At 33.5% G+C, this 23,520-nt stretch overlaps 2 protein-coding genes across 13 annotated transcripts in view; one reads left to right on the top strand and one right to left on the bottom strand.

Moving 5' to 3' along the window:
* Window positions 1-6,486, bottom strand: part of LOC148615203 (uncharacterized) — a 28,411-nt gene extending 21,925 nt beyond the window's left edge. For 5 of the 12 annotated variants that reach the window (XM_088589875.1, XM_088589879.1, XM_088589881.1 and 2 more), the window contains exons 1-4: window positions 6,391-6,486; window positions 2,832-2,937; window positions 2,468-2,598; window positions 218-325 (exon numbers count right to left, since the gene is read on the bottom strand). In XM_088589875.1, coding sequence (XP_088446001.1) covers window positions 218-325; window positions 2,468-2,598; window positions 2,832-2,937; window positions 6,391-6,429 — 384 coding nt within the window. In that variant the 5' untranslated portion in view covers window positions 6,430-6,486. Of the gene's footprint in view, window positions 1-217; window positions 326-2,467; window positions 2,599-2,831; window positions 2,938-6,361 lie in introns of all 12 variants that reach the window. The other 7 variants (XM_088589876.1, XM_088589880.1, XM_088589882.1 and 4 more) reach the window with 5 other exon arrangements.
* A 154-nt stretch (window positions 6,487-6,640) lies between these two features.
* On the top strand, window positions 6,641-16,576 carry LOC148615202 (deformed epidermal autoregulatory factor 1 homolog). Its single transcript, XM_088589888.1, has 7 exons — window positions 6,641-7,246; window positions 9,318-9,523; window positions 11,901-12,096; window positions 12,500-12,631; window positions 13,180-13,286; window positions 14,596-14,727; window positions 15,675-16,576. Exons 1-7 carry the CDS (start codon window positions 6,823-6,825, stop codon window positions 15,843-15,845), a joined length of 1,368 nt encoding a protein of 455 aa, XP_088446014.1. The 5' UTR covers window positions 6,641-6,822; the 3' UTR covers window positions 15,846-16,576.
* Window positions 16,577-23,520: the final 6,944 nt, after the last annotated feature.

Below are 23,520 nucleotides of genomic sequence, written 5' to 3'. Positions count from 1 at the left end.
TTTTCAGTGATTTTTCTAAACAAAGCAACTGAAATTCTCAGTTTCTCCAATAGCCGAATCAATTTTTACTAGTCTCAGGCTTTGGGCTAGTGGCTAAAAGAACAGACTACTATAAATTCATTCAAACCCCTGTTTTAACTCACCATTCCTGGCATGAAAAGATCTCACTGAAATTATAGGACTTATTGTGTTTTGTAATACTCTACAGCTGACTCACTTTAGGAATTCTATAACTTCTGCTGGCATTCAGAATGGCTGGATCTTCCATGTTATCATCATCGTCATCATCAACAACAAGTTGACTGATGCTATGTTCCATGTACTCCTGTAAATCAACAAGTACATCAAGGTTGACATCCTACCTAAATATTCTGTCAGTTAACTGTTATATGGTGATTTTACTTAAGTTCTGTTTTTGTACTGTATCAATTACTATTTACGGTTTTCAAACTAGATGTCTTAAAAATTCTCACTCATATATGTAGGTATCTAACTTGAAGATTCAATTTTTAATTACTGTTGAAAATCAAAAAAAAATTAAGTACCGTATTCTTCTGTGTATTACCCACATCCGTGTATTACCCGCACCCCCTTCTTGGCAAAGGAGATCGACGAAAAAAGTAGTTTCCATGTAAAATGTGCACTGCGAAGTGAGGAAAAATCACCAGCAGAAGACCACACTGAGATGAAAGGACTCAGTTAAATTCCCTGAAATGTGTATCCCTTCATCATTACTCTTAAATAAAAGTATTTTTCAATGTCTCCCGGTATTGTGTATTTAACGCTCCACCGCACTCAGGTGAAGAAGTTATAATTAGATGACTTGTTAAGAGAGAACAATAAGAAGCAAGTCGTGATTTTCGTACAAAATATGAAATGCAAGGAAACAGCATTGATGGATAAAACAATTATTAAATAACAGTAAAACTTTACTTGTTTATTTCACATAAAACTGTTCTCAAAAATACTAAATGGCTCGATGTTGTCTTTAGTTGATGACTTCGGTTCTGATTCTCGAAAATTACGGACCTGAAAATTATGTCTCCAGAAAAAAAATCTAGAAACTCATTGTTTTGTTGTATACTATGCACACCCTTCTGGAACAAAAAAAAAGTTGAAAAAGTGTGTGGTATACACGGAAGAATACGGTACTGTAAATTCGGGAACTATTGTAATGTTTTATTGTAAAAAATGTAACCCACTCTACATAACAGCAATTTGAAAGGGGTCGTGCTGGGCTTCGCCAATGTCACAATTTGTGATTTTTTACTTTATCTGGCGTTAAAAATAACCAGTTGGCAATTTTCTTGGTGCCTAGGTTTTGTATATTAAAATTGACAGGAAGTTTATCAGCAAAGGATATTTTCTCTAATTAGACAATTGTGTTGACACTTGATCAGCAATTAATTAGAGGTAATTAGACCAAGAAACTGTGACTGACAATATCCTAATGGGAGGTGTCAATCAAATGAAAATATATTATTGAGCCAATCAAAACTCCCATCATCTGGTCAGAGGTAAACACAATTATGGCCATGTGCACATGGCTTTGTACGAGCTTTACAGCCCTATTTAACCATTTAATACATTCAGAAACAGACTTACCTAATAACAGAATAAATTAAATCCAATTAACAATGATTATCCCATCAGGAAGTGTCTAAACACTTCAAAATGAAAGAATTAATAAAAGAAAATGGATGACATTTGTTTACATTTTTGCCATATGACTTTTTTCGCACGAAAATCAGTAAACAAATAGAATGGGGATTCCCAAAATCTAATTAAAGAAATACTATTCAGATATCACGAGAATTAAACAGGGACACAATTAATGGTCCATGGTACAAAATGTAGTTTGCTAGAAATTTATCACTTGAAAAAAAAGGTTGTTAAAAATTTAAAAAAAATCAAATTATATTGTAAGATAAATTGGACCATAAAGGACAAAGGTGAACATGTTTACTCTATGAGAACAGCAATTTAGTCCTGTGACAGACTACAGCTGAAAGCCTGTTTCATACATGCATCAAGAGTGAATCTTGGGTACATGCATGTCATGAAAGGAAAGGTTACTTTGATGAATTGACAAAGATAATTCATCAGTGGACTTAACACTGTCATATTTAAAAAAAACAAAAAAAAAGTGTTATATTTATTTTTGCACCCTTGGGCTCTAATTTCTGAACATTGGCAACAAAAAAGGGCAGCTGGCAATTTTTCTGACGACAGAATTTTGAAAGCCAGAGCAGCCCCTGAATTTGAACTTGTATATGAGAATTTTAAATATTCTTGATGAGAGATTTTCCTCAACATTGCAAAATATAACAATTGCATTGTCAAATTGAAAGTGACAAAATAATAATAATTAATGCATAACTTTATTTTTGAATTTACAGGATAGTAAATACAGGACTAAGTAAAATACTTTATTCAAATATCTATCACACTGCTATGTTAACCATACCTCCTGAGACCTGTAACTTTTGTCTGTTGTACCATATCCAGAATCTCTTATCCCTTCACCATGGCGATGATGTTCCTGCTCTATCACTTCAGCATACTTTTCATGCTCCTCTTCCCAATCAAAATCTCCTGCTAAAATGTACATGTACATTAGAAATAGAAGTTTTGTCCACATGGTGTATGAAAGAAGAAGCTTAGGCAATGAGTTGTCCAAATTTTCAATGATAGGAAGAATACAGTTGTATGTTAAAGTTCTACAAAATTTCAAATAGTAATATTTATGACAACTGATTGTTATGTAAAATCATGTCTCATCAAGGACAAGATACAGCTAATCATGTTATATAACTATATTCATTTAATACCGTCAAGATCTCCTCCAAAGGTCTCATCGTTCAGAAAGTCAATATCTTCATCTTCCACATCATCTGTTAAGCAACCATATCTTTCTGGTGGATTTGCCCCAAGGGCCTACAAAACAATTTACATTCTTACTTGGGCACAAAACTACCATACACTTCTGGTACAAACCAGTTGTGGGATACATGTAAATGATTATCTTATAATAGCAGCCAGGTTTGAAACTTTGTTCTTTTAGTGAAACTTTTTTTTTCTCTCATTGACTTCACTACTTTTAAAAATGAAAGCAAGAAGTCACTTCTCCCTGCCAACAAAAAGTGATCCAATTGTGGGAAAAATATGGGAGAATTAGAGGGAGAAGTACTGTAAATATATTAATTTTCGTGGTGGCGAATTTTTGCAGATTCTGTCAAGTGTACATTTTTGCAGGTACCAATTTTCGTGGTTTTAAAAAAAATAATATGCATTCTACAGTATTAAAAATCAATTTTGGGGATACTATTTTTCAAACTTTTCTGTCCACCTCAAATAGCAAAAATTAGTACACAAAGAAAATTAATAACTTTACAGTAATTTTTTTTATAATAAAAATTCAGAGCTGTGTATTATGGGTACATGTACATGGTACATGAATTTTACACCAAGTGTTTGACACTAACTTTTCTAACTAGGTAGCCCCAAAGGACTTTCTGATTGATAAATAAGAAAGTCCTCAAAATTACCTTGTGGCCCTGTTTTTAGGTATAGTAAAATTTTAAGAAATAATTTAGGTAGCATATAAGACTAGCAATTAAAATTTCTGGGTAGTCCTCTCTCAAATTAGGTTGAAACCAATATTAATTGGTAATTTAAAAATTACATCACTGATGTATGCAGATGATGTTATTCTGCTGTCAGAAACAGAAAAAGGCCTGCAAAATGCACTCAATATTCTTAATGATTTTTGCATTTCATGGAAACCCGAAGTAAACACAAAAAAATCAAAAATAATAATATTCAAATGGTGAAAGTTTTCTTAACCACTTTAGTATTGCAAAAATATGCTAGAAACAGTAAAATCTTACTGCTTCCTGGGCAGTACATTTAAGTACAAGGGTAATTTGAATCTATCAAAAAGTAATCTAATGGAAAAGGTAGAAAGGCCTGGTTTAAAATAAAAAAGTCATATCTATACATGTAGATGTTCCTTGTAATTTACTTGGAAAGTTATTTGACACTTTAGTAATACCAGTAATTCTTCATGGAAGTGAGGTCTGGGCAGCTGCAAAAACTTTCAGTGACTATGACCCTTACGAACACTTACATTTGAAATTCATAAAAGAAATCTTTGGAGTAAATAGTAAAACTACAAACATTGCATGCTTAGCAGAACTGAACAGAACATCTCTACATCTAAAATTGAATTTTTAAGTAATATCCTTAACTACCCGATACACTAGTTTACAAAATATTCAGGGAAGTTAAAAACAACTTCAACTTATCGATGTCCCATGTAAAAAATATACTAAACAAATTAAGGTTCTGTCATCTTAACTTACGACTTAATAACCTTCAATTTTATATCAAAAGAATCGATCAAAGACTACACAATCAATTTAAGCAAAATTTAGTAGGCTCACTAGCTATGAGTGAAAAACTGTCATTTTTCTGTAAAATATTCATTCCGTCTAAATGACCCCCATATATTGATTTATTTAAAGCTAATAGAAAGATCTATCATCAGTAAATTTTGTTTGAGAACACATGCACTAGAAATAGAAAGGAGTCGGTACAAAAACATAGAGAAAAAAAATGTATTTGTAAATCATGTGATAGTGGGAACACAGAGGATGAATATCAATTCTTCTCGCTGTGCACCCAATACACACTGCAAAGAAATCAATACAGAATGAAATTGGACAACCACAACTTAATTCCTTCATCGAAACCTCACCTCACACCAAGAGATATAGTATATACAGTCAAACCTCTGTAGCTCAAACTTCAAGGGACTATTGAAATGTGTTCGAGTTATCAGGAGTTCAAGAAATTGAAGTGCGTATATTTCCGGATTTTTTTCGGTGGCGCTCCGAGTTCGACTTTATCGTTAGAAATTGGCTACTTCCTACGAAGTTGTGTTAGTTGGTGGATCTTTTTCGTTCGCTTTCAGAACAATATGTTGATTTGTGGACATCAAAAATGCTGTGTTCGCTTTTAAAAATGTTCAGAGTTCGAGTTCATCAGTCAATAATTTATTTTCATCCAATTTTCTTTCATGCTTTTATCATATCGACTTCTGAACATTGTCGAACTTCAATCAGTGTTATGTTAAAGATCAAAACTACCTAATTAGTGATGACTTAAATTTTATCTGTAATTAACTAAAATGACACTGATTAATGATAGGGTTTCAGTTTTTCACACCTTTTATTACCCAAGCTGACAAAATTGCTGACAAGTTCGAGTTAGTGAGGGTTATTCTCTAAGATTTGTTACCGAACTGACCGACTAGTCAGTTCGAGTGTTCAAGAAATCCAAGGTTATTTCTATTGATTATATAGGAGAAAATTTTGGTACTTTGATTTGTGTTCGAGAAATCCCGGGTGTTCGAGCCATCTGAGTTTGAGCGAGTGAAGTTCGACTGTATATTAAACAGTAGCTCTAAAGAAATACTAAAAATAACAATCAAATTCACGGATGAATGTTGGAATCGAAGGTCAATTTAATTGAACAGAAATTATATAAATCCATGTATATAACATTTAAACTATAGATTAATCTATTTTGATCTGATTTACACCACTGTTGCATCACGGTCATAAATTTAGTGTGTTGCTTATAGTTTAGTTTATATGTAATGAAAATTACTTTGTGCTGTTTTTTTTTTTTTTTTTTTTGTTCATGCCATAAACATTAACTGTAAATGTGTTCGTACAAATAAAATTGTCTAAAATTATAACAAAATTTTCATACAATTCAACTCTTTAGACTGCATAAACTACTTTTTGTCTATTGTCGACATCATGAAATTATTGTGTTCCTCTTATTCTCAATAATGTTTGCCTCTGAATTGTTTCACACTAGAGTAGTTTTGCCATACCCAGAGTTAGCCCTGGGTAGTTCTCTGTATAAACAGTTCAAGACTGAATTCAATTAAAAAGTGAGCACAATGCTGTACAATACCAGCAAAGAACCAAACCTAAGAGTGAGCTTCTATTTCGCAATTTGAAACGAGAACAAGGAAAATAGCCAATGTTTTATCTATAGTACTAGGATTTACTAGAAGTAGTACTACTCCAAATATATGGTTAACAGAAAAATTTCAACGAAGAGAAATGGTTCTGTAATATATATTGAGTCATATATAGTGCTAAGGTAAAGCTTACTATTTAGAAGTTACTATAATTAAAAAAAAAAATAACAATGGTCAAAAAGAGAAGTCGAAAAGTGTCAGAAGTGTAAGGGGTCGTTATTACATAATTTTGCAAAAAAATGATCAGTTATTTGCAGACTATACAAGTATACCATTAATAACAGTTAATTTACATTCCCTAACTTTGTACTTATGTATCATTTTGAACGCACAGAAGCACCCTTCTTTAGCTTAGAAAACGTGTCTTCCATGTCTCAAACCATTTTTGCTTCATGTCTTAGTAACCTCTAAATCAAATTAGTGCGTTGGTCCTTAATTTTTCGGTGACTAAGTTTTTGAAAGACATTTTGATTTTTCGTGATACAGAGAAATTTAATTGTTCATATGTCTCCATTAAGTTTATGATAAAGAACAGATTTTTTATATTTATATTTTAGAGATTATAAATCCATAAAAAGCATTTCCGCCATCTTTCGTCAATCAACGGAAATGTCCGACATTTTTGGATAAAACAAGAATTTCTGTTTAAATTTGGTCTTGGTTTCCCGTTCCCCTGTAAGACTGGGCATTCTGTAAATTTTCGATCATGTAGAAACGAGTTATAACTATTTTATTGCCTAATAAGGCTTAAATGGCATTCAGATATGTCTGAGGTCGACATCACCGAAGAGCTGCCGAACGGTGACGATTCAGCTTTTACGGAAGAACAACAACAAGACGATGAGGCACCTGCTTCGGACCACGCAGACGTCCACTCGATATCTGCCGAACATGTTTATGTTGCAACGTCTCAAGGCATTTTGTCGGCTGAACAATTTGCAGAAAATGTAAATTCTCAAAACCAATTTAAGACAACACATATCGTTATTCATGATCAAACGTTGAGTGTTGATTCAGGCTTAAAAGGTGAAACACCCTCAACACCCTTGCCTCCACCAACACCGGCCACTCCTTTAAGTAGAGAGAAGGGCCTTAAATATCAATGGGATGATTCAGTGCATGAACCAATCTTGCCAGTGCGGTGTAAAAATACTAATGGAGATCTTCACAAGGCAAAGTTTGGATCAGGTACACAATTATGTAATGGATTAACCACAATCATTGTAAATTGCTATCATGCAAATGCTTAAAATTATTTTTAGTATTTGACATTATAGATGTACAGTACGGGATGAGACATAGATGTACCATGACTGATCACTGACATAGTGGTACATGTATACCACTCTGTTGGGGGTAACCCACCATTTTTTATTGAAAGAGATATTCCCAATTTTTTCTTATTTGAATGATAGCTTAGTTACATCCAACAACTTCCTAAAAGAATTTGAAAGTAATCTTAAAAAATGATATCTTCAAAAGTGTCGCCTTGCAGTTTTGCATTTGTAATTGTGTAAACGCTAATGTACTCTTACACTTGTACTATATAGTAGGTGGGATGCTGTGAAAAAAATAAATTATAATGATGAATTAAATGATTGAATTGAGTCTGTCTGTCTCATAGATATAATCACAGGGAACAGGTTGATTTTCTTGACCTGCAACAATACTAAGTAAAAATATATGTATTTAGAAGTTCTTTCAACCCGATTACCTGTTCTACCTGAGTCAATTTGTGGCAGGTCATTTTGCTTTGGCAAGTGAGTGGTTTGCCTCGATTAATGCAATAAAGATTGTACTATTATTTTGCATATCTCAGAGTTACTGCACATTTTGATGTGTTCATTCATTTGTATTTTTTACGAAAATAAATTAAAAATTTTCATACATATGTATGTTGTTTTTAATAACAATATTTATGAAACATAAATGTATGTTTTTTTAAATACATGTTATATGCTTCAAAGAAATAAAAAAAAAAAAGGTTTTATAATTATTTGGATAACAGACACATAAACCAGAATTTCACGGCTTAATTCTTGCTGATTTGTTTGTTCTGTAAGAGTTCAAAGTTGAAATATTTCTCAGCTTGTCCTAGTATAAGCAAACGTTTCATTTTAGATAAGTTAATCAGTATCAAATTTTTAATATCAATCAATCAGTTGATTAAATTACAATTTAAAGGTGATATAACTGATTAAAATCATTAAACTGTAGTTAATCAGTACCAAAGTTTTTAGTACCAGTTAATTGGGTAACATAATATGGAAAGGTCGAACAAATTATTATCCTGGGTTTTCAAAGAAAAAATTAATACAGATATTTGTTTTAAGATGCTACATGTATATAAAGAGGAATGGTATGCTTGCCAATCAATTACTTCAAAAAGAATTAACAATGCCATATCTCTTTATACACTGTAACCAGCCAGTTAGAGGGCATCAGCATGCTATCACTTGTGACTAATTCTCCCTTATCTTTGTTGAATTGGGCACATTGTAGAAGGAGAGTAAATTAAAAATACAAAAAAGTGCATCATTGTTTACAAATACAATATTAATTTTCAAATTAAATAGAAACAAACTATAAATCATGAAACAAAACAAACATATATCAAATGAAATTTCAATTACAGATGCTAACATATTGATAAGACATTAACACGTTACCATACATCATTGAAGTAATCACATAATAAACAAAAACAAAGTACCGCTTTCACAAGACAAAACGGGGGAAACACCTCTGACAAAATGGGAATAAGAACAAAGGATTTGGGTGGCCCATGGGATTCAGGCGAAACAAACTAGATTCATGTACATGTATTAAGTTATTCCCATTAGAGAAAGCATGGAGTAACATAAAACCCAACATTCAAAATTTTCTTTTGCTTAATTACAGTGACATAAGTAGGATCTCCTGAACATGGTGATCATATTACTTGTATAAATAGTTGTTCCAGTCTCATGATTAAAAAAAAAACTTGAGTGTAGTATTGCAGTAAATAATGTGATATGTATCGTTGAAATGTAGTACTGATATTGTCAACACCAAACACCACAAGGATTAAGTTTTATTTGTATAGCAATGTTCACTTTGATATGAAAGACTGCTAAAATGTTGTGATATTTATTTGTTCATGAATGTATAAGAAGAAAATTGAGCACTTTTTAAATGAAACCACACATTACAGCACAATTGAGAATATACATGCATGAGGATATCATGATAAAATTTTATATTTGTAATAATTTAATAGGTGGAAGAGGCAGATGCATTAAAAGCCTTGATTCTTGGTATACTCCTAATGAGTTTGAGGCTCACAGTGGGAGAGCTAGTAGTAAAGATTGGAAGAGGAGTATAAGATATGGTGGTCGTACTTTACAGTGTTTGATAGATGACAATATACTACAGCCCCATGCCACTTCCTGTACCTGTGCTGCTTGCTGTGATGATGAAGCAGTGGTGTGTATTCTGCTGGTTATATTTAGATGTGTAGTTTGCATTATCTTATACTAAAATTAAGATAAATAACCCTTTCTTTCAACACACAGAACCTTGATTTTTTTTTCTTCAAAATACAGCAAGGGAAATATTCAGGTTGTGTACATGCAGTGATTTAGCTAGTGCTCATCATTTTCACCATTTACGAAAGGATTTCATAAATGATGAAAATGTTTTAGATTGTTTTCGTCACTCAAAATTTGAAAAGTGTATAAAAAAAATTCCATTCAAAAAGTATTTCAGATAAATTGTCATCACCTTAAATAAAAATGTTGTTAAAAACTGTCAATCGAAAGTTACATAATTTCACCTGGCCTTACGCTCTGACAAGTTTATGACCCCAAGCTTGCTAATTATCTGGTCAACCAGGTGTGAAATACATTCTGTTGTTGTTAACTTGGCATCCCTGATATGTGTATTGTTAATAATCCTTTAAAATAACAACAATTTATCAATTGTTTGATCATTAGGACCGCAAAAGATAATCCCGGGGTTCTCTCTCAACTTCAGTCACCGAGCCAGTCGTTTTCCACCGCCGAAAAAAGCCTCAAGTTGACTCGAGACATTTCTGCTTTTAAGTACGTTTAAAATGTAACTTATATATATCCTTATTTTAAGGATTAGTCGTGTTAAATTATTTCGATCTTTAATGGATACCGACCGATTTTACTCCCATATAAAAACAAACCCTTCATGAACCTCGCAACATATATAGCTATCTATTTTTAGAAATTTAAATGCACACAAAAACAATGTCTCCGATGTGTGACTGGTCATCTGATGGATTTCAATTAATTTTAACGCAATAGCGGACAGTCAGGAAGTATTAATCAACGATAACTATTTATTGTACGATTCTCTTTTCTTCTTGAAACGAAATTGCAATGATTACGAATGTCTTCAATTCTACTCATGATCTGGGGTCAAAGGTCACTAAAAAATTACCACCCAGCAGTAAGATATCACACAGCAACCGCTTTCTATCTGTCTAGTTTCTGCATTATCTTCTGGTGACTGAGAGGGAATTTAGTAGGTACAATCTGATCAAGACCTATCTTAGGAACAGGCTCAAAATTTCATCAGTCAATTCTCTTCTAAAGATCTGTCTCTATCTTTCCGATTTGAAGAGTTTAAGGTTGAAGAGAGCTTTTGAGGTGTGGTATTTGGCAAAGGACAGGAGGATTTTCTCTTATTATATGTAGTGTCAGGTCATATCATAATAGTAGCTTATGTCAAATAGTAGCTATTTTTAGACTGAATGCATCAAAGCTTTGTCATGATGTAAAAAAAAATTCTATTTTACTATTTTTCTAATAGTAACTATTTTATTTAATTAAGTAACACATGTTTCTTATAGAAAATAATAGTTATTTTGTTATAATGTTTATTGTATTTTCTTATAAAGATATTTACATAATCAATGAAAGTTGAAAATGTACATGTACATACATAAGATAAGATACACGTATATGTATCAAGATTAAATGTAGAATGGTTATAAAAATATGTAAAAACCCAAAGTGAAAATCAAATTACAGGTTAGTTGAAATAGACCAGTTTCAATTTCAATACAAATTTAGGTCGGCTAGTGAGTAATTTACATAAAAGATAATATATGTTGTGAAGTGGCTCAAATTAAACCTAAATAAGAATAATAAATATGTGAACAATAGCTAAGTTTAAAAGGAACTACTTACAAATATAATATATAAAAAAATACGTAATAAAATTAATTTAAGAAAATGAGCCCCAATTTTTTCTCCTCAACACTTTTTGCCCCTGATGAAGGCCATAATGTTGGAAATTTGGCTCATTTTCTTTATTTTTTTTTACTACATTTTATTTATATTGTATTTGTATGTAGTTCCTTTTTTAAATATGGTTATTTATTCACTTTTTTATTAGTAATTTAAATAGCTGTTTAGGTAGAAATCTGCTCTACATTATACCAATGTGTCCTACTTAACTACCACAGAATACCTTCATGATCTTTTGGATGCTGTCTTATAAGTGTGAATAGCAGTCAATTATGATGGTGAATGGCAAATTTAAAGGTTAAGGTCATCATAAGTGACAGCTATTCAAAATCAAAAGACAGTGTCCAAAGGTCACACAGGTGTTCTGTGGTACATTCAGTTAAGTAGTACACATTGGTATAATGTAGGGCAGATTACTGACTAGAGAGCTATATCAATCATTAACTTCCCTAGTTAGATGTGTACTGAAATTGGAACTGGTCTATTTCAACTTTCTGTAAATCTTCATATACACATGATATGGTGCTACACAACTTATTTCTATACTAGTTATTTTATTTTTTTGTTGTTTTTTTTTTCAGACTGGTCCAGTCAGATTATTTGTGCCTTACAAGAGGAAGAAGAAAGACAGTGATAGTGGTCCAGGTCCCTTGTCTCCTGCTCCAACTTCTTCACCACAAATGGTAGCTAAGAAGCAACGTCTGAATTCTACAAAATCACCACCCACTTCTATGATCCCTGCATCACTCACTCCAGTATCAATAGGCAAAGATCAAGGTAAACTATAGTCAGTCATTGGTACCAACATTATTATATGATGGTAACAAAAGGAAGACTAAGGAAATTTCTGAACCTTTCTGTTTATACTGTTTATTCTCAGAGAATATGATACACAGTATTTTGCTGTTCATTCTTCTTTTTTCCATTATTGGTTTATGTTGCATAACTTACATTTGCCATGGTGGATTTAATTAATTCTTGTCATGATAGGAGATTTAACAAAAAGAAAGACCTGTTGATGTCAAATGCCTAAGTTTAAATGTATGTTATTTCTAATGAATTGATTGACAGCATTGTTCTGTATGTTTTTATTACCAGATAATTTTTTTATTTGTTTATGGAGATGAAAAAAGAAATGTTGGCTGTGCATACTTAAGTATAACCTGCTTTATCACTATAGGAATGGTATTGTCTATTGCTACATCCCAACCTCAGTCACAACCCACAACACATCCTATCAAAGTTACTAACTCAGATGGAGAAACAGTGCAGATACTGACTACAGATAGCCAGGGTAACCTAATATCAGGAGGTGAGTATAGGTACTCATGATAACCTTTCAAGAATATATGACAAGAAGAAGATACTGATTTCAGAAGGTTCATAGGGCATACAATATTAGGTGTTGTTATCCTGTAGGGTTTGTTCCAGTAGTCGAATTATTGATTTGTTTCTCTCTGAAATTGGAAGAAAATTCCATTCATTCTTCACAAATATACTTGTAGAGTTTTAGTAACTTTCATTCTGGTCAGAATCTTATGCAGTGTCAAAATATCTATATTTTAATTATAATCATAATTCAAAGTATTTTATGAAATTATGTAATTAGTAATAGATGGTATTTATATTTGCAGATTTGCACTTCTGTAAAAAAAATGTGCTAAATAATGTACTGCCTTCAGTAACATCTTGTACAATAATTTAGATTATTTAAGGCAATTGTCTGACTGCTTGTTGGTTTTCTTTTCCCTTTTTTTGGTTCTGAGTTTCAGGACTTACATACCAAAAATAGGGGAACCAGTTGTTCCTCAGCAAAGCTGTTATAACCACTTACATTTAATCATTTGTTTGTGACTGTAGATGCAGTAATGATGACATCAATTCCAGTAACACCGAAGACTCCTCAAGGATCAGTTGTGTCACTGCCAGATGTCAATGAACAACGTCAATGGTGGCAGTTGGAAGAAGTATGTAATATGATTGAAACTTGTATAAATTAAAATTTTACAAGTTCTTTTAATATTTACAACCAATGAGTTTTATTCAAATTGATCGAACATGGGGTAGACGGAGTCAGTCCCAAAAACTATTTCAGCAATTGCAACGAAATTTTGAGAAAGAGAGAAGGATAACTATGATACTTTTCTCATGGTTTCAACTTTAGTAATGATGACTTTAAACATTGCTGTGAATTTTGAATTGTTTCCCATGTATGTACAAAGTTGGGAAGTGCGGTTGTCCAAAACTAATAAAGGGAGATCATCCAACTTTTAAAGTACAACCTGTTTAAATCTTGTATTGATAACTCTTCCTTAACCACTTTTGAAGGATTTTGTTTAAATTTTACAGTGTGGGAAACCACCGCTCGCCTGCTCACCATATACGAGTAGATGTGTATTTTGTGAGTTTTCATTAGTTTCACTGGTCAATTTGGCGACCGTCATTGGCAATTTCCAAAGAAAGTTAAACAGCCAACAGGTTATTTAGTAAAGCATCCCTTAACATCATACATTAAAAATATGTTCCCTACATTTTAAAAAGTTTAGCTTGAATATGTCAAGTGAATTTTGGCATGATATGTACAATTTAAAGGAATATTCAAAAATGGGAAATTTTTTGATAAATTCAGAAACCAGTGAAAAGATAGTTGAAGAAAGAAAAAGAAAGGCGGAAGATAGTCAAATCCAAGAGAAAACAGATGATAGTACAGCCCAAAATTTGGCAAAATGAATTTCTATTTGGCTAGCAAGATCAATATTCCACTAGCCAGATTGGCAAGTTGGGGGGAAAAAATGGTCTCCCACACTGATTTTAGAGTAATTGTTAGGCATATTATATACATACACATGAAGAAAGATAATTTCTTTTTAGCAATAGCAATTTCCTTTAGTGAATTGTTTCTATTTGTGTTACTAGTTTCCTTTTGATTTTTTCAGTTTCTTTTTTATTCATATTCATTTGAATTGTACAGACATTGTAAAAGAGGACGGTCATATCTTGCACTGATGGGCACAGCTCTTTATTAAAATTTGAGGCAGTATATCTGAAACTGCTGGTGCGTTTTCTTTTTTGGAAGGTTTTTGTGTGGAGTACATGTACCTCCTTCACAGAATTACTTTAGTGCCACATGGGTGTCAAAAATTGTCAATAAAACCCCCAAGGACTTCAACTTTCATATACATGTACATGAAGGTGTAACACAGATATTTATCTTACTACATTAAAAGATATACATGGATTAATTATGCTTTTTTAGTTACTGCTCATTATTTTTAGATGGCAAATAATCTTTTGGCCCAAGCTCAACAAATAAAAGCTATGGTTGAACAAGCAAAACAACAGTGCCAGTTGAGTAGAGAGGGAGCAATCCAACAAGTCAAGATGCAGTGTGAGAAAGAGAAACAAGAAGTAAGGAGGAGTTCAGTCACTGCTTGTACGATCTGACAACACTCCATTTCTTTTCAGATGACATTTAAGAATCCTTGCTTTAAATTCAAGTAATGCTTTCACAATCATGAAAGCTGAATCAGAAAGGCCAAAAAATAATACCGGTTGTCTTTTTCCTGCTATCAGCATGAAAAAATTGGGTAGTTAGGTAGGAAAATTTTTCTTGTTTTCAAAATCATTTTACATTGATTTAATGGGGAAACAATCTAGATTTTAAGCGTGCTTGAGCCAAAAGTTTGGGTAGGCACAAAAAACTAGGGTAGGTAAGATAGCAGGAAAGAGGCATATCTTTTTTTTGCCTAAAATATAAAACAGTTTGTAAAATTTAGTGTAGTTAGATCCTATATGCAGTGATTCTAATAAGACATGCTTCAAAGCTCTTTAGGCCACAGCCATGATAAAAAAAGTGATAAAAACATAACCAGCATTTCGTGCAACTCATAGGCTGAATCTGTTAAAAATTATGAAGATCCAGTCCAATTAGAATTGAAATAAATCATGGAAACTCAATTTTATCATTGTATTACCATGGACTGACCATTTATGTCATTCTTTAACCCCTCGCTATCGCTTGGAGTAAAACAATGCAGCATGAATGGCAAGCCTGTGGTACAACAATGATTAAAGCTAGTTTCTGTGATTTATTTCTTAACTGAATGGAAGGAAAAATAATTAGGTCTTATTGTAGATTGGAAATATGTGGCTATGTAGTAGTCTATCAAAAAGACATTAAGAAAACAATAGTTTACTTTTTCATTGTGTTAAAGATTTCAACATTTACCAACCCTACATTCATTGAGACTATCTTGAAAATAAGCGATGAGTCAACTAACATTTTTTCATCATTACATAAAAAAATATGTTATATTTTTCATTGTTTAAGAATCATTTTCTCTTCCATTTACAAGGCACTAGCACAGACAAGACTAGAATTCCAAATTCAGCTTTCTCGTGCTTTAATGGAGGAGCGTGCACAAAAAGAGCTGGCAGTACAACATGCTTTGGCATCATCTAAGGGTGACTTGCAAGAGAAAATAGACTCTGTTACTGTTGTTGGGTGTGTACAGAATGACTTATAATAGCTGATAATTGATGGAGGAATCAAATTTTTTTAGTATTTACATGGATGATTGTTATTAAAGATCCATTTGTGAACATTCTATTATTGAAAATGGTTTAAATGCAAGGTTATTCTGTCATTCCAATTGAAGAATAGCAACAAAAAAATATGGTTTCATGGAATGCCTTATTGTTTTCAACACAAAACACAAATCAAACCATCTTTGTGTTCTTTTTCTCATGTAAAAATCTGTACCACCATGGCAAGAACTATCAAATATATTCAATAAATCTTCAGTCAAATATGTGCATTTTACTGACAGTTTTTGTCTGTTTTTTTTTGTTGTTGTGAATAAGACTGCATTATTCATTTAGTATCTAGGTCATGAAATGACTTAATTTCATTTTAGTGCTGATTTCTGTACAAAGATCATAATCATTGTTTGTTGTATACAATTTATTATTTACTTATCTGAAGGTCATTAAAATCATGTGAAAATATTGTTAATGAATAATATGCATGACACATAAACAGTGTTATTGCTTCTAAGCATGTTTCAGTCTTATAATGATAGATAGTTCAAACCAGAAGTAATACTTTCTGTCTGTTCATGAGAATGCAGTGTATATGCACCTGTATGAAGGAAAGTATAAGAATTTATCATTTTTTCACTTAATATCTTTTATTTTCTGTTGTGTTCTTTAATTTAACGAAACTGTAATGGAAAATAAATATACATGATGTCTTGTATGCATGTGTTTTCTTTAATTGAACTAGAAACGAGAGGCTCCCAGGAGCCTGAATCGCTCACCTGGTTAAATGTTTGCTTTTCAAGGGCAATAACTCTGACAAGGAGTTGTCTGACAATTCTGACTCCATGATTGATTGATTGATTGTTGGGGTTTAACAGGAAAGCAGGAAAATTTCAGCTATATTCAGACGATGAACATGAAGCGGATGATAAAATGAACATGAAATGATGATGAAATGAAAAACGAGATGGGACACAAGGACAGTAGGGTCGACAAATTTTGATTGCCACTAGAAAAAGGGAGGGATGGGTAAAGTCGGACAATTTAGCCTCCTGTGGCGGAGTGCAAAGGTTCCTACTCCTATCGAATACCACAGCAGGGTTCTTTAACATGCAAGGAACGTGGCATCTTTCCCAACATGGTGCACCACTATGGTTTGCGGTCAGGTTTTCCGTATTATAGCCTGACGAGCTCAGCATGTAACATGCCAGGGGTACCCCATTCCACCATCTGAGGCACACATCCCAGTTGCTCTGTGGGCAGAGCGCCTAGCCCCCAGCTAGGTTTCTGAGCACTATTTAGTCGCCTTTTACGACAAGCTTAGCGCTGCTGCAGGCCTATTCTTTTAACACCCGGACCTGCACGGGGCCTGACTCCATGAAGACTTTGGTAGAACTTATAAGGATCATTTCATCAACTGAAAGTTTCATTCTACCTAGTATAGTTTTCAAGATATGGCTGAAAACTGCTAAAAACATAGTTTTTTGCCTTTCAAGGGCAATAACTCTTACATGGAGTCGTCTGACAACTTTGATACTTGGAGACTTGTAGGCCTTGTAATAAGAATGATTTCAGCAATTGAAACTCTCACTCTACACGTTGACGTACTCCCAAACAGAGTGGGGAAACGCTCAAGGACCCACGTGGAGTCGGGGAGTAGGCCAGAGCGTCAACACAGCAGCCCAGCCGCTAGTAGGACATACTCTGACTGAGTTCTTCAGTCAGGTATCCCGAAGGCTTGGCTCTGCCACCAATACCAGTTGGTTCTACTAACCCACTAGCATCGACCGTGAGAGGCCTGTATTGGTATTCAAGGTCGTTAAAAACCCCTAATCATCACAATTGAAAATCTCATTCTATCTATCATATCAGATGGGGGGGCGCACAGGTAAAAATTTTTAAAGGTTAAATTTTTGAAATATTCTTCTAGACTGGGTGCAATGTAGATATCTTTTGTGGTGAAATTAGCGAGAATTTAAAGTTTCAACCTAATACCGCCTAAATCTACCCTTGACAACCTATGCTTTGCCAATTTTAGGGGGCGCACGCCCGCCACGCCCCGCCAGTAAACCTAACGGTTTTGGAGATGTATGCAAAAATCTGCTGTCTGACCCCTATTTTCTATTTTTAGTAATGGCGGCCATGTTTTTTAACCGATCAAAAAACTTTAAGGAACAATCACAATAAGTTTCATGCAAATCTATTCAGTAGTTTGAAGAAATTGTTAACGACGACGGACGCCAAGTGATGGCAATAGCTCACATGGCCGTACGCCAGGTCAGCTAAAAAGGATGATTTTAAATACAGTCCATGCAATAATTTTCACAGTTGCTAATTTTTGTTGACATTCACGTATTTGCAGGTATCAATTTCTCTGGTTTTGAAACGTTGAATAGCATCATTCATTTCACAGGTACTATTTTTGGCTGTGAAAGGTACCCATGTTGGCACTGCTATTGCCCTTTTTGGACAGATTATTGTGCTTTTTTATTTTATTACTTGAAAAAATCTTGTGCACAAAATTTGAATAAACATGGCAGATGTTACTAGAAGTAGAACATTCAGTTATTTTTACAATAACTCAAAAACTGTTTAATTCAGCAAAAAATTGATGGAGGGTAATATAGTTCACCATCTGAAGACAGACCTATGCCGAAACTTTCAAAATGATTTGTTGTCTTGATGTTGGAGTTTTGGTCCCTGAGGCAGATTTTTTTATCGTTTTTTTTTCAAAATTTTGAAAAATCTTCTTCTCTGAAACCATGCAACTAAATATAAGAAATGTTGGCATGATTGTTTTAGGGCATCCTGCACAAACTGATCGTTTAAAATTTTACATAGGTGAAAAAACATCAACTTTAAAATTACTAAAATTAAAGAAAGAGGTTAAAATGCCTTTCTTGGTCATTTTCCCTCAACTTTAAAAGAATAAAGAAGATGAAAACTAATCATAAGATAAGCACGACATTCTGAATTGACTGGCAGTATTTATGGCAAGCCAAAGTGGGCAAAAATCAATATTTTGTAATATTAGTAAATGAATTTTTTACATTACAAAATCATTTTTTTTTATATTAGAAAAGATTTTTAATATTAGAAATTCATTTTGTAATATTAAAAATTCATTTTCTAATATTACAAAATATTATAAAACATCGTGCACATTTTGTAATATTACAAATTGAATTTGTAATTAAACTGCTGTGGACTGAAAAGCAAAATTGACACACCTGAATTTATCGAATTGGTTAATGAGAATGATATATGTTGCTTTGTTGAACCAAAAACTGATTATCTTGATGAAATATTAATTCCAGGTTACAAATTTGAAATGAAAAATAGAAAAAAAGGTTAGTAAAGTTAGATCAGGGGGCTTCTGTATAGCATATCGCGAAAATTTTGAAAACTACATTGAAACAATCCACACTGATAGTAAATTTATATTATGGTGTAAAATTTCAAATTTAACCTGCAAAAATGAAGAAATTTTATTAGGAGTTGTTTATATCCTACCGAAATATACATCTTACTTTTCTGCAGATGCAGTAAGTGAGATTGAATACATGAGGTTAGGCGAAAAATTGGACAAGGTATTGCTTTTGGGGGATTTTAATGCAAGAACTGCAGAAGAAAGGGACATTTATATCTTCAGCGAAAATGAAAATACTGAGTTAACAGATTTTATAAATGTAAGTGATATTTATTTCTTGGAAATGACACATTTTCTACAAAAAAGAAATAACAAAGATAAAATGAAAAATAGATGCGGTAATCAGTTGCTAGACTTCTGCAAAGGTAATAATTTATTTATAATAAACGGCAGATCAAAAAGCGACAAAGAAGGCAAACTAACTTGTTGCAACGCAAGTGTAGTTGATTATCGTATAAGTAACTCAGGATTTCTAAAATACTTACCAGATTTTCGAGTAATGGATTTCTCATGCTTATACTCAGATGTCCATTCTCCTATAATTGTAACTATTCATGGTGCCGACCCAGCAGTGAACGATACAAGTTCAAGTTTTGGGATAACACAGCGTGAGAAAATAAATAAATGGAATAAAGACAGAGCACAAGAGTACAAGACTAATATAGAAGTTACTGAAGTGAAATTTAATTTCTGAAATAAATAAATTTGACACAAAATATCCTAAATTCATTACTCGAAAAGATAGGAAATATCTATCTGGACAGCGCAAAGAAAACTTTCAGAACAAAACTTCCCCGAGAAAATAACAAAAAATCTTCTCGTGCTAATGCTACTACCAAGACTCATAAACCATGGTTCGATATAGAATGTAAAAACAAACAAAATATATTTAGAAAACTTAATAGGAATAAATATAAATCTGCTTTTCATAATAATCTTGCAAAAACAGCCGAAAAGGACAATAAAAAGACATTAAATAAAGCACAAACTAGGTATCAAAGAGAGCTCAAGGAGATAATGAAAACACTAAGAACGCATGATACTAAAGCATACTAGAAAATACTTAACAAAGGTGCGTATAATAAGCATCCGGAAATAGACTTTCAAACTTTGGTAGATCAAATGATCAAATTATTAATGAATATATCAAATCAACAATAAATAGTTTTATTGTTTTGTATGAAAAGCTTTTTATTTCAGTTTTTAAATCAGGAAAAATTCCTGATACATGGCTGGAAGGAATCATAATACCATTTTATAAGAATAAAGGAGATAAATTAGATCCCAAAAACTATCGTCCAATTACTAACGTTAGTTGTCTTGGTAAATTATTCACTTCTATCTTGAATTGTAGGCTAAATAAGTTCTCTGAACAAACTCAAATGTTCAAAGAAAATCAATGCAGCTTCCGCAAACGATATTCAACTGTTGATTGTATTTTTACATTACATTCTTTTTTTTTCAAATACTGAAATTTAAGAGAAAGAAATTGTTCTGTCCATTCGTCGATTTTGAAAGAGTAATCAAGGGAACCAAGGTTATAGTGGTAATCAAAAGAATGTAATCCAGGGACAAAGACCAGACATGGAAAACAGACATACACAACAAAGAACATAAAGTAACTAAAATCATACATACAAAGTAACAAAAGCAAATGAGCATCTCGGACTCCACTAAAAACTGGGAGTATGGACCAGGTGCACCGGTAGGGTAAGCGTCCTCTGTTTTTCTAGAAACACTTTTGAGTTTGAGACTTATATGATCGCTTAATGTTTGCCTTTTGTTATTACATATGGAGATTGAACTTTTTACTGTTATAGTGTTTTCGATATTTGCATGTCGCGTACACCCAAACTTGCTTTGAATGTGTTATGAGGATCTATCGTTTAAACCGGTTTCTTTTTCGTACTTTCAATGTTTACATGTCGCATGCACTAGATTTGACTCGTTATGGGGTAAACCATTGAACTGTATACGAAATTTTGTTTTTCTTTCCATATTTTCATTCGTGGTTTGTTTCCTTCGCCCCCTTTTTTTTTGTTTAAGTATTGTATGATGGGTTCTTTATAAGAAGAATGAACTTTTTCCTATGTTTTCAAGTTACTTACACCCAAACTTTAAGCCGTGTTATGAGGCTCTGATAGTAAATATGTTTGTTATGCTGTCGCTTACGTTTTTTGTACTCCCCCACCCTCTTTTTTGTAAGGAGGGAGTCTATTTTTTTCTTTTCTTTAGTGTAGTTGTACTATACAACTAGATACACCTATTTTTTTTCTATTTTATTTACGATTTCGTCGTTCTACGTTCTTGATGTTATTCCAAAACACATCTGGGTACCCTTAATCGGAAGTGGCCACCAACCCTTTGGACTTTGACCATTTTAACCACTGATTTTGTTTACCCTTTCCACCCCTTGCTAAAGTGTATTAGTCCGAAGCCGACGAGTTCAAGATGAGATCCGCCTCCTCATTAGCGTCGTCCTATGGATTCAAATGATTTTAATTGCAACCGATGAACCGAAACAAGTACATGAATCTTACCCTTACCCGATAAGTAACTCTAGATATAACTTTAATCAAAGGCCTCAAGCTAGACCATCAAGACCAACACCATACACAAGACCTAAGTTCAGATCTAACTTAAACCGAAACCCAACCTAGACTTATCTCTAGACCCAATCCTAACCCTAACCCTAACTTAACCATGACCATAGACAAACATCAACATCTGATCCCAACCTTAAACATAACCCTAAGCCTAACCCAACACTTAACCATAAACTTAACCTTTGCCATAGACCTGAGCCTATAACTAACGGTTGACTCTAACAATTTTCTTGACACTAGACCTTATCTGAAACTCTAACCTCAACCTGACCTGAACACTATATATAAAACCATGTGAAACCCTATACTTAATCAAACACTTTACCATATACTTAATTATAACCCTTACCCTAACCTAACACTAACCCTAACCCTTACCACTACCCCTAACCCCTAACCCTAACCCGAACATAATCACAACACTGGACAAACATCAACATCTTACCCCAACCTTAGACATAACCCAACACTTTACCATAAACTAAACCTTTGCCATAGACTTGAGCCTATAACTAACGGTTGACTCTAACAATTTTCTTGACACTAGACCTTATCTGAAACTCTAACCTCAACCTGACCTGAACACTATATATAAAACCATGTGAAACCCTATACTTAATCAAACACTTTACCATATACTTAATCATAACCCTTACCCTAACCTAACCCTAACCCTTACCACTAATCCTAACCCGAACATAATCATAACCCTGGACAAACATCAACATCTTACCCCAACCTTAAACATAACCCTAAGCCTAACCCAACACTTTACCATAAACTAAACCCTTGTCATAGACCTAAGTCTAGATCTAACTTTAACCGATACCTAACCTAGACCTATCTGTAGACCTAATCCTAACCCTAGACATTACCTTATCCCTAGACAAATACTAAGACCTGGTCCCAACCCTACACTTAATCATAAGTGTAGACATAACCCTACACCGAACTATAGATTTAAATGTAACCAAGTGAAGACCTAACCCTAGATCTATCCGTATCCTAGACGAAGACCTAACCCTAGATCTAACCGTATCCAAGACGAAGACCTAACCCTAGATCTAACCGTATCCAAGACGAAGACCTAACTCTAGATCTAACCGTATCCTAGACGAAGACCTAACCCTAGATCTAACCGTATCCAAGACGAAGACCTAACCCTAGATCTAACCGTATCCAAGACGAAGACCTAACCCTAGATCTAACCGTATCCAGGACGAAGACCTAACCCTAGATCTAACCGTATCCAAGACGAAGACCTAACCCTAGATCTAACCGTATCCAAGACGAAGACCTAACCCTAGATCTAACCGTATCCAGGACGAAGACCTAACCCTAGATCTAACCGTATCCAAGACGAAGACCTACCCTAGATCTAACCGTATCCTAGACGAAGACCTAACCCTAGATCTAACCGTATCCTAGACGAAGACCTAACCCTAGATCTAACCGTATCCAGGACGAAGACCTAACCCTAGATCTAACCGTATCCAGGACGAAGACCTAACCCTAGATCTAACCGTATCCAAGACGAAGACCTAACTCTAGATCTAACCGTATCCTAGACGAAGACCTAGCCCTAGATCTAACCGTATCCAAGACGAAGACCTAACCCTAGATCTA

This window comes from Perna viridis, chromosome 6, assembly GCF_037379345.1.
Source record: "Perna viridis isolate PV_CMFRI_1.1 ecotype Kerala chromosome 6, ASM3737934v1, whole genome shotgun sequence".
NCBI lineage: Eukaryota > Metazoa > Mollusca > Bivalvia > Mytilida > Mytilidae > Perna > Perna viridis.
The sequence above is the reverse complement of the archived record's forward strand: the minus strand, read 5'-3'. Positions and strand labels throughout refer to the sequence as shown.

What these genes read in the sequence shown, in the direction of transcription:
- LOC148615202 (XM_088589888.1), top strand. Translation starts at nt 6,823, where the DNA reads ATGTCTGAGGTCGACATCACCGAAGAGCTGCCGAACGGTGACGATTCA. An exon ending in CAAGGCAAAGTTTGGATCAG is followed by an intron (nt 7,247 to 9,317) that starts GTACACAATTAT and finishes ATAATTTAATAG; the next exon opens with GTGGAAGAGGCAGATGCATT. An exon ending in GCTGTGATGATGAAGCAGTG is followed by an intron (nt 9,524 to 11,900) that starts GTGTGTATTCTG and finishes TTTTTTTTTCAG; the next exon opens with ACTGGTCCAGTCAGATTATT.